General features: G+C 41.1%; 1 protein-coding gene across 6 annotated transcripts in view; it reads left to right on the forward strand.

Moving 5' to 3' along the window:
* Nucleotides 1-12,446, forward strand: part of abcc4 (ATP binding cassette subfamily C member 4 (PEL blood group)) — a 45,123-nt gene that overhangs the window by 15,726 nt on the left and 16,951 nt on the right. For all 6 annotated transcript variants that reach the window (XR_003672639.1, XM_028435651.1, XM_028435653.1 and 3 more), the window contains one exon: nt 7,197-7,276. Coding sequence is in view for 5 of the 6 variants with exons in the window: in XM_028435651.1 (XP_028291452.1) it covers nt 7,197-7,276 (80 nt within the window). In the remaining variant the exon portion in view is untranslated. The remainder of the gene's footprint in view (nt 1-7,196; nt 7,277-12,446) is intronic.

Below are 12,446 nucleotides of genomic sequence, written 5' to 3' on the forward strand. Positions count from 1 at the left end.
AAGTGAGTTACTGGGACATTCTGACAGTAAAGAGTTACAATAATCTAGTCGAGATGTAACAAATGCATGGATTAGTTTTTTTTAGTGTCACTCTGGGCCAAGATATTCCTGATTTTAGAGATATTACGGAGGTGAACAAAGGCTGTCCTTGAGATTTGCTTAATGTGAGAGTTAAAGGATAAGTCATTATCAAAGATGACGCCTAAGTTTTTTACTGTGGTGCTGGGTGACACCATCCAGAGACACTATTTGCTCTGATAATTTATCTCTTTAGGTGTTTTGGACAAAATAAAATCACTTCGGTTTTATCCTGGTTAAGAAGGAGAAAGTTACGGCTCCTCCAGGATGGGATGTCTTTAGGACAAGCCTGGAGTTTTAATAACTGATGAGTTTCATCTGATTTCATTGACAAATAGAGCTGTGTGTCATCCGCATAGCAATTCAAATTTCTTTTATGTTCTCTGATAATTTTACCTCGTGGAAGAATGTATAATGTAAAGAGTAATGGTCCTAAAACTAAACCTTCTAGAACTCCATGATATATCTGGCGTGCGCTGAGGAGAGATTATTAACATCAACAAAGTGGGTTATATCTGATAAGTAGGATTTAAACCAACCTAGAGACAGTTTTTTAATCCCAAATACACTTTCCAGTTTGTGCTGCAACAAATGATGATCCACTGTATCAAAGGCTGCACTGAGATCTAAGAGCACTAAAACTGAGACCAACCCTCTGTTTGAGGCCAAAAGGAGCTCATTGGTTACTTTTACTAAGGCAGTCTCTGTGCTGTGATGGGCTCTAAAGCCGGACTGAAAGCTTTTGTATAAATTGTTCCTGTGTAGATGATCACATAGTTGACCTGCAATGATTTTTTTTAACAATTTTGGAAACAAAAGGGAGATTGGATGTTGGCGTATAATGGGACAAGTCACTTGGATCAAGGGTAGGTTTATTAAGGAGAGGTTTGATTACAGCGGTTTTAAAGGCCTGTGGCACATAACCACATCACCATATTAGTGCTAATTGGTGGAAAAACATCTTTAAATAGTGGAATTGGGATTGGATCCCAAAGACAGGTTGTTAGTTTAGAAGCACTAACCAGTCCCTCTAGGATTTCGCAGGCATTTTTTATGATTGCTGCGGGCTGAAATGGCTGATTTTGCGGGCCATTTTTCCAAAAGTTGGGGTAAAAAGTTTTTGATTTTTTTTTAGCTCTAAAACATACTTTACTCACAATTAAGTTATTTTTTTCTACCAATTATAAATACATATTGACCAGACATGTTCTAGAAACATATGCTTTATGTTGTAAAGCAATCACTAATACAATTTTGCAAAATGTGCAAACACTTTCTTTTTTCTTTAGCTTATACACTGAGCATACCCTGAATGCAAAAGGTGCAACAGTTTTTGATCAAAACGATCATCAGAAGTGCAAGTCAGTAAACAATATTGAACTTAAGGAATCTTAAAGTGCATAACATGAACCTGTCATGAAGACATATTTCTTTAGGCATAACAAAAAAATTTAATTAAAGTACAAAGCATTAACGAACATACTGTACTATGTAATGATATTGTGTGCTTCCTGTTTGTTCTCCCACATTGGGTTGTGCACTGACTTGCATTTTCCTGACGTGCTTTGTAGAAGCAAAATGCTTGTCCATAGACGACTTCCGCTTGTACTTGATAACATTGCATTTTGAACAAAAAAGTTTACCTCCACTCTTATGAAGCAATGTTTGGTACTGTTTTGCACGGTCCTTAACCATTTTTTTTGTTGGCAAATGTGAGGTATTTCTATCGTACATGACTCCATATGCTTTCTCCTGGCACTGGTTGAAAACAGGATGTGAAAACAGGCATTTTGTTCTTCGTAGGTTCCTTGTAAGCGGTGCAAAGCATAAACATAATATATGTAGCAGTTAATGTGGTGTCTACATATATGTCTATGGCACAAAGCCCATTGTACATCCTCCTCTACTTCCGTATCAACTACAAGCGCTAAAATGCCATAAATAACAATAAGCAGCCGCATATTTATATATTTTTTTTCAGCGAAGTTGCGGGAAAGTTGCAGGCTTTTGGAAAAATTGCAAAGCCGCACTGATTTCGCGGAGTTTGCTTCATTTTGCGTTAATAGTTGCGGAGGGACTGACTAGCTATTGAGGTCAGTTCAGATAGACCAATTGGAGTAAAACTTTGTAAATGAAAGCTACATGGGGAGCATGTAGAGCTGTGAATTACAGACTGTAAATTTTATTTTAGAATTTATAATTTTTACACCATCTTTTTTTTATAGATCCGCACTTTTCCAAAAAAGGTCAAAGTTATCAATAAACATGAAATTATGGAGTGCACAGCAGAATTTTAAGAAGTTGTTCTGCTGTAGGAGAAGGCTAAAGCGTTCTATACCGCTATTTAGTGTAGGAAGAGGACCAGAGATGTATATTGATTTCCCACATGTCTTTAGAACGTTAAAAAGAAGGTTAAACACATTCATGGTCGCAATCGATTTACGTCTATTGGTATCGTTTGTCCCTACGTGCAACACAGTTGCTGGCAGCGTGGGTAGCATTTGATTAACTTTGTTTGAAATAGTGTGTACTGTAGCACCTGGGATACAGTGTGTGATAGCATTAAAAATATATATTATTCCTAGCTATTGAATCACCAATAATGAGTGTGGCTGAAGGAAAGAGAGTGCTAGGAATGTGTGTTGGCTTGTTAAACTGATCGAGAGCATCCGGCGGCGGGCGGATCACCACTGGCTGTAGTGGAGCCTCCGTCATCGGGTTTGACTGGCGTTGGAGCAGCTGTGCAGGAATGTCTGATAGCGATCGGGTTGCTGAAGGCTGCGGGAAAGTCTCCGTTATCGGCTCCAGTTGGCATTGAAGCGGCTCTGCGTCTAATGACGAGGAAGTCGCTGATGTCTGCGGGGGATCCTCTGTCATAAGCTGGTATTGAAGTGGTTCAGCAGCAGGCAGATTAGAGCAGTGTTTGGCAATGGCTATGCGTGTGGAGCGAGAGTGTCTCTGGACTGCTGCTTTGAGGGGTTTTCGATGGGCTACAGAGGAGGGAATTTTATCCAAGCGGTGGTGAAGGTGTTTTCCTGGCGGTTGTTTCAGTCAGCGTAATTGTGCTGAGTTTGTTTCCATTTTTGTATGAGAGTGCTTCAAAGCGATTATGGAGAGTAAGCGGAGGGGGGACGCCATTTTCCGTGTTTTTCCCTCGTTCGCGGACAACAACCTCGGCCCACAATGGCAGGCGTGGTGTGGAACAGGACAGTCATGAACCCGGATTCTCCCAGGGAACTGTATCGTTGTCACATAGAGTATTATGGAGAAAAGACGACAGCGCTGTTGACTGTTGTACGACCGTGTTTGTATACTTGATGAGTAGTTCATTTTTCTTTTTAAGCTCGTTAGAAAGGCGAAAAATCTCTTCCCATAGTTTGGTAATTTCTTTGTTGGCATTTTGTAGTAAAATGTCATTCTCTGATGGCAACTGAGGAGCAGCGTCGCCACCGTCTCTAGATATGGCCTATGTCTAGTGACATCTGCCGATCACAGCAGCTAACGAGCACATCAGCTAACTATCACATCAGCTAACTATCAAAGCAGCTAACTATCAAAGTTAGCTCTGTTGAGAACACGCATGTATCATCTTTTTTTAAAAACATACATTTATATATTTTCCTGGGCAAAATGCATTTCACAGCATGCCTGTCAAAATGAGTTTTTTTTCAAAAGAAAAGACAAGACACACACAGTATTTATTTATTATCAGGTGTCCGCAAACCACCCAGTAAATGTCCGTGACCCACCAGTTGAGAATCACTGATGTAGAGTATATATGAGATAAAGTCAAATAAAAGTACAATTATTTTTGAAACTGCATTTTTCCCTTTCCAAAAAATTGTCGTTGCCTTGAGCCCAGTATCATATATTGTCTCATCATGTGAACTTTGTATATCGTCCCACCCTTACATTTAAGGTTTCTGTAAAACAATATGATATAGGTAATTCAGAATGTATTAATGTTTTTCATTTTTAGCAGTAAGCTCAGCCTTTTTACAGCTGTTCATCCAAATGTGATCCAGTTAGAGCCGCACAGACAGCACTGGATGTGTTGAGCTGATGTTGATCCCTGTAATTTAGTGTCATTGAGTGGGTTAATCCCCTCAGAGACTGCAGGCCAAGGCTTCAGCTCATCAGCTGACACGCACACGCACACGCACACACACACACACACACACACACACACACATGGTGCATGTTTCACATACTGGGCCATCTCAGTGCTGGGTGTCACTCAGTTGCTGTTGATGCAGGTAACTTCATATCTTCTGTAGCCAAGTGACGCAAGACTCTAATTGTGTCCTCAGAAGCAATGTTTTTAATGTCTATATTTCAGGTCTGGAATGCAAGAGTGTTGGGAGTGAAGTGAAGGAAGAACTGCAGAGAGGATGATGATATCGAAGTGTGTAAATTGAATGTGGAGATGGGGCTATGTGTGTGTGCAGTATGGCTGATAGGGCTCCCCCCTCCCTCAGCACTTCCACTATTTAATTGCATGAAAGGGAAGGAGAGGAGATTGCAGGAGCCTGGCGGTGTGAGCGAAGAGAATGGATTTAGAATGTATTAGTATTGGCAGCAAGGTGCCGGCGGTGGGAGGCTGCCCCAGGCCTTTGGGCCCTTCATAGAGGTGCAGGTGAGCTCTGCCACCTCCAGCTTTGGCAGCGCTTTCTCCTAGTATTTCTTCACTATCTCACATTGCCTCCATGAAAGGCCTCTGACTGCACTGGGGCCCACACATGGAGAGGCTCTGAGTTGTGCCCTTATCTTGATGTTTCCAGGGAACAGTGATTTGTTACGCGCCTTGCTCTAGCTGGACCCCACTGTTTCACTTTTCAAAGTGTGATTGGGGGCCTTGCTCACCTAATAGCCTCGATCGAAGAGGCCACCGTAGTTGGTAGTGCTTGATATTTTCCGGACCTGAAAAGTGGTGCAAATCACCCCTGGAGTCTCAGCGCATTATAAATTGTTTGATACTAATGCTCCTGATATCCTGAAACGTCTATACCCCTTCTCTGCTCAATAGGAGATATTGTTGACAACCACCCAGAGTGATTGAAGCCATTGTCCCATGCCGATCTTACCTCGTAGGCATTTCCATGCAGTGAATGTCTTTGTGTAACTGCATCACTGTAATGTATCCCCTGTATAGTCTCTGCTGGATAAGAAGAGGTCTTCACTTCAGCTCCTCTGACACTTTCTGTTAACTGAGGCGCTTGTCAAACAGATGATAGCAGACCGATGTTCTCTACTCCAGCACCCTCTAACCATCATATGATGTAACCCACAGAAACCTTTCCTTTTTTATTGACAGTGTTTGTCACATATGCATGAATTTGGGTCATCTATGGCTTTACCAGTAAAATTACAGCCAAGAAAATATTGGATCCTTCACAAACACAATTTTACATGAAGTACCCTCCATTCCCCAGACTAAAGCATTGGTATTCTACAGTGTATAGTAACAGTTCTACCCACTTGCATGGACCCTCCCCTCAGGATGTCTGTATGCTAAAAGGGCACTCACACTGTGAATAAGATTAGTCTGCCTCCAAGTGTACAACATGCTTACGCCACTTGACTTTGAATCACTACTGATTTGGAGCATTGCTGGGTTGTTGTGGGGAATAATGCTTTGGCTGGGTTTATGCATTGGCTGTTACAGGGAGCCCGGCCTCGTCTGCATGCATGTTTTAGGCGGGAGCGGCATTTTGGATAAAGCTGTAAGCTGCTTACTGCCGTGGAGAGAGGTGATTACAGGGCCCTCATCCATAGGACCGACTCAGACACTGGGAGGCAACTTTTAGGTCAGCAATGCCCTGGCCCTACCACGCCTCCAAAGTGCCATAGCACCACATTGTGCCAGCGTGCCTCTCAGCTGTTTCCCTCCCTGTATTTATCCAAAAACCTCTGCCAGGTTTTTGGATAAATACAGGTTTTACCCTCATTTACCTTCTTTCTTTCAGTTATTTGTAGGGCTTGGACTTGCATTAATTGAGATTAATTAATTACAGAAAAATAGAGCACTCTTCTTTTTTTCCCACACTCCAGACAGCGCAAACCTCTCTCATTTCATGAGTTCCTGGTATACCCATAATACTGATGTACAGACTACAATACACGACAGGAGAACCTGAGGAGAAGTCGCTGCTGCTTCCTTGGCGTTAAATTTTTATTATAAAAATCTGGAAAAGCATTAATATACCTTACTTAAGTTTGTGCTTTGTGAACAATGTAATCATAATATTCTTTGTTCCTATTGTACATTATGTTAGCACTCAGTGATGAAGAGTAAACACAAGTTTGTTGTTTAAGCTCATTTATTGTTTTCATTGATTCAGTGATATCCGAAAATCCATTTAAACTGAAAACTGCGTTGCTTCTTGTGTCAAATATTATGTGATTAATTTAAATTAATCAAATTAATCAATTATAAAGCCCCTAATTAATTAGATTTTCTTTTTTTAATGGAGTCCCACGACTAATATTTTGTCGAAGTTTTTCAGCAGCGTTTGTAAAACACATGCTTTTATTTTTTGTTTTGAAACCAAGCAGCTAATATTCTGACTTATGTATTAATAAAAAGTCAAATTGTAGTTGTGGTGCTATACAGCTTTGCTTTTGTACCTATACTTTATGATTGTAGAGAATATAGCCTCAGGGACAGAAATAGTAAATGTCCTTGGAAATTGTTGTGTGGAGTTTGGCTATCTTTTCATGACACGTCATTTTATGTGCTGTTAGATCAGAAGAGAGACACAAAAAGGCAGGTTGTTAGATGCATATGGTTGGCATAGGGTAGAGTACACCACCCCTTATGAAATACTAGAAAAATATTCATTGCTGAACTAAGATGTTTTCTTTCCCCCATTCTTTTTTTTAAATTTTTTTTTTATTAATCACTTACCTAGTATTCCGGTGAGACTGTATAAGTAAAAATATTTATTTTTTGGATCGATTCAAAACAGATCATACTTTACATATTTTTGAGTTAGAATAAATAATTGAAATGTAGTATTATCTCAGAGGTTTGAAATACCAGTAATTAAAAATACAGATATTAAGTGGCGTATTATAAGAATGTTTTCACCGATATCTTTTTTTGTATTGTGTCTCAGGAAGAATCCTCAACAGGTTTTCAAAGGACATTGGCTACCTGGACTCTATGCTTCCATGGACGTTTGTGGACTTTATACAGGTGAGTCTCACCTCGGCAGCCTTGGTCGCTAACACTGCAGTATGGGAAGGCCATTTCATGCCTGGCTAAACCTGCTTTGTGGTGCGGGTCTCCTAATCTGGAAACAATTACTGTAGGATTACCCGCCTGCGCAGCCCAGCGCCTGCACAGATTTAATAAAAGTGTTCACATAGGCCGAGGGCGTGGCTCCCGCGTTATGACACAACAGAGGTGGCATCTTTGAGGAAATGTGTATCGAGATGCAGCAAGTGATGTAGTGAGAAAGAAGTAGAAAAGAATTAAAGTCACACAATGATGGGTTGTATGTGGAGGTGAAATAGCAAAGAGGTCAGCAGGTTGGTACAAAGTGACACAAGGAGGAGGAGGAGGAGGAGGAAAAGTGTTTGAAGGAGGCTTATAGCATGCAGAGATGGACTCAAAGGGGGAAGGGGACAGGTCAGTTGGAACAGATCTAGAGCAGGACTTTCCCCTCTCTGTGCATTTCACAAAAAACCTTACATTCGTATTAGGCTGGTACCCAATGGCCAACCCAGTGCATAACCAGAGCTGGATACCGAATGCCACCCTGCCACCGTGACCACGAAAACATGCGGAGATGAGCCAGCTCATGCACCTAGCTTCACAAAGGAGGGAATGTTTGCTGCACAATTTGAGGTAGAGGAGCAGGCGTGGCTCCTTAGTTCAGGCCAAAGAATAGAACAAAGGCGTGCTGAAAATGAATCCCCACTCCACAATGCCTGAGTGATGTTTGTGGCAGATACCCATCTCACAGTAGACAAAGGCCATCTTAAATGCTGAAAGCACAAAAGCTCATACGCACAAAACCTTTTTGTCTGCTATAGTTCTCCTCATTTCAATATTACCATGTGTAATGGTTCAAATGAAATAACTTTGTGGAGAACACAACTTAAGACAGTGAAAGTAAATTAACATGTCTAAAAGCAGCCTTGCTTCGTCATTGTAGTTTGTACCTCATTATTTTTTTAAATGTGTTATATTATTTGTAAGAAAACTAAGTTGAAAATATTCTACAACTTTTCACTTGTTTAATTAGGAAATTAGGAGTATGTCCATGGTGATTGTTAAAATCCCACAATAGTAGCCTCTTTTCAAACAAAACGCTTTAGTTGTTGCTACTTTTACGCTTTTGTTTGCAGGTGTTTCAATGAGCACTCTTTAATGCTTTCAGGAAGGAAGATTTTCACTCTTTCATGAAAGTATTAGCTTCTCACAAAAGCTGCTGATCTTGACTATTGTTGCTTATTGGCAGAGGGACGTTTCCCCATCGTCATTGTTTAAATGGTTGTCAGTAGGGAATAAAGTGAAACTTAATAAACAATGCTCTAAATGGTTTATCTTCCTCTATGGAGAGAGGCCACTTTCTGTGCAAGGATTTGTGTCTGAGCCTCCCCTCCTTTTTTGGTGGAGTAAGCACTTCACAGTCCTTCAGCACAACTCCTACATGCCCAACTAACAAGGGGATTCCCTCAAGCCGGGGCAACCTGGTTACACCCCAGAGCCATATTTTTTTTTACAGGTCTCATTTAGTAGTAATTTAGTATATGGTGGTAAAGACCCTTTTTCTTCTTTCTTTATTGTTAGTGGACAAAGACAGAAATGTCAATTAAAAACACCTCAGGCTCTGGGGCCTGTCAGCTTTTGTTTGGACTTGACCTTTAAATCCTGGGTTGCCTCTATTTTTACAGAGAGGGCAGAAGACAATACAGGGGGAGTACAGGGGTCTTTCACTGGGTTTCATGTGAAGGCTCTTGACCAAGTCACGCTACAAACTAAGGGATGCTGCAATGCATTTATAGCTCCACTTGTCCACAGAAATGCAAGTAGTGAGAGTGCTAGTGCTAGTGCACAGATGCATCCTCAAAAATAAGTTTGTGTGTGAGAACATGCAATATGCATCGTGCAGATGGATTAAAGACACTGACGAGCTGAGTGCCAAGATGGTTATTGTCTGAAAACACTGGTGGGAGGGTAGAGGGGATTGTATGTGTGCTTGTGTATTGTGGCACATTGTGTGTAAGGCCTCTTCAGTGGCTTTGTGGGATATGAGAACTGCTGACGTAACCGTGAGTGCTGTAGTATGGGATTTCACCGGCTTTCTCTGCTTTTTCACCTTGCTGGTGACAGAAGATGGGAAGAATGCACCGGCTCCAGGCACTGGTATTAGCCTGGAAAAACACACAACACCTTTCTGTGTCAAACTATATAAGCAATGCTTTACATCACATCAAAGTATTGTTTTATGACAGCATTATTGTCCTCGTTGGAAAATAAAAGTGACAAAGGAACGCGAGAAGCCTCAATGGCCACATTTACATGGGAGATTTATTTCCTCTTTAATTCAGAATAAAAGTTAAATCCTCTCTGAACTGACCTTGTAAACACTTAATTCCGTTGACGGCATAATCCAAGATGGCGGCCCAGACTGCAGCCAAGACTATTTATTCAATAAGAGCCCTAGACGACATGGATATAATGAAAAGAGTGGATGGACGGAAGCATAAACATGCGGACACATGGACTTATTACGCACATGGACCTCAGCAAACGGAACAAGCTTCATCGGACGGGTGATTCTAAAATCCGGAGACGTAGTAAATGCGTGTCCTTACTGCATTCACAGGCTGTAATATCACCAAGTTTATCATTTTACCAGTTGTTAGAGCTACAATTTTTACCAGGGAGCAAATATTTCTTCCTAGTTATTGTTTTCCGAAGTTTTACTGGGCTTTATTTACTGGGCTATTATTTACTGGCGATTAGTTCCTACCTCCCTGCTCCCGCTCAGTGGACCAAAGTGAAATCGTATGTCATTGTCGAGTTGCTGCTTCAAAACTACAATCAAAATTAAAATGAAAACAGTTCTCATGTGTTCTATGTTGGAGCTGACAATAAAAGGTTTGTGTGTTTTTCCCAAAAGACGTGAATACTTCACGTTTCACCCCCTGTTCAATCAGAACCCTTCCCAACCCCCAGACCTAAAGCAGATCTGAATAAAGCCGAATAAACCTGTTTTCCGCGTAAACCTCTATTTGTAATTACTGTTTCCATATAAATATCGAGCAGAACACTTAAATTTCGAATAATTTAATTAGGAATAACTAATTCCGAATTAAAAAAACATAATGTAACCGTGGCCAATGTGAACCAAACGACTAGTTTCATTCAATTGGGGAAAGAAAAAAAAGATGCCTGGGTTCAAGAAAACAACATGATGTGTGTGTGTACCTAACTGGCCACTCAGTTGTACCACACATGGTCATTTGGTAAGCATGGGCTGACAAAGCATCCCATGAGTGTATGTGTGGTCTCCAATGATGCTGTGGTCCAGTACCACAGCTGCTCTGACACACAGACCAGGCGCAGGGTACTTTGAGCCTGGGAACTCAAATAACAACATACCAGTTTAATCTAGCATCCCACCTAATGTCTGTTTAAAAAAAAAAAAAAAGCCAATAAATTTTGAGCTTTTTGGGGGGCTTTTTTTTCAAAGTGGCAACTGTTGTGTTTGTGAAAATGTTTTGTCTTGTTTTCAAGAGATGGATAAGGAGGCAATGACTGGATGAATTGAATTTGCTGGACACCAGTGATTTATAGTCGCGGATGAGAGAGCCAGAGAGACTGCATTTCAAAGCCTTTCTCTTATTTCCAAAATGGGGTTGGAAATCAGCAGCTTGACTGAGCCCAAATAAGTGACTTCTTTTACCTTTTCACAGCACACAAAGGCCTAATCCTTGGACTACTTGAGCCACCAATGTAGACAGCCACTGAGACCACCACAGTATGTGTCAGACCCTCCTCACCTCACACAAAACACATTGACTGCAGCTTTATGAAGTGAAAATGGCGCAGAAAGAGAAAATGTGAAGGAGGTGTCCACAGTCATTTCTCCCAAAGAAAAGCCAGAGCATCTGGGTATTTAATGGTAAAATAAAGCCCAACACAGAGAAGAATAGATTGGGTCACTCATATTGTCCCTGGGTCCAAGTGGAACAGCCCTGTTTTGTTTCAGTACCACTGACCCCTGCAACGTATTATGCTACTCTGTCGGAAAAAGCGTGGAGTAAAAAAAGAAAAATATCTAGCGATGACACAGGACTTCTTTTGGGAATTTTCTTTTTTCCGCACTCAACCCTTCCTTTCCTGTTTTGTTGCACTTTGTTTCCCAGTGGCAAATACCACTCACTGTCTGTAAATAAAAAGAGGATGAAAAAGGGGTTGTAAAAAGCATAATGACTCCTTGTGTCCAGAGGGATGTTTATTTAAAGAGTAGTGTTTATATTTTTCTGTGGAACAACAGAAGCTATCATTGCTGAACACAAATATAGCAATTAACTTCAATTTTCCACTTTTATTTGGACATCAAAGGGTCGATAAAATCATTGAGAAAATAGAGCAATTAGTGTCAGCAGAGATCTGAATGGTCTTTGGGTACAGCAGTGTGCCCAGTTAGCTTGAATGACTAATTCACATGCGTGCGAGAGCATTCTTTTCTTGCTAAAGAGCCATTAGTCATAATTCTTTATTTTAACTGTTTGTATACAAAACCTTTCATCCTTTTATCCACTTTTATGTGAAGCAGGATGTGGCATGGGGAGTTTTCTGTTCCTGTGTGGTTTCATAGGAGATATGGATGTTGGTTTGAGGGAGTGAGGTGTGGGCTCCAAGGATCTCTTATCACAGTCATCTGTGTGTCCTATGGGTGGGGGGCATAGTGTTCCTGATGCTGACATGATAAGCGCCATACCACAAAAATGGATCACATCAAACACTGTCCTGGCTACAGCAGGCCCTGGGGAGCAAGAGGAGGCCAGACTCCCATCTAATAGCTCCTCTATCCCCTCGGATGACCCCACTGTCAGATAAGCTAGTGTGGTTGAGACCTTTGCAACCACCACTGAAATGAGCTCAATTAGAATTCAAATGAAGCTCCCAGCAAATGTTAAAGAGCGATGTCCTAGTTCTACCAGTCATCAGAAGAGTGAAAGAAAAAGGGAATAAGTGATAAGAAATTGTTTGGATAATATTCGACCCTCTTAAGGGAGGGCCGGATAACATGCTATAATAGGCCAGGTTTCATCGTCTTTACTTTGCAGTCTGGTGGCGCTCCATCCGAGATTAAAACTTATGTACTGTGAAATTCTTGGGATCA

The sequence above is a fragment of the Gouania willdenowi genome, chromosome 21 (genome assembly GCF_900634775.1).
Source record: "Gouania willdenowi chromosome 21, fGouWil2.1, whole genome shotgun sequence".
NCBI classification, from domain to species: domain Eukaryota; kingdom Metazoa; phylum Chordata; class Actinopteri; order Blenniiformes; family Gobiesocidae; genus Gouania; species Gouania willdenowi.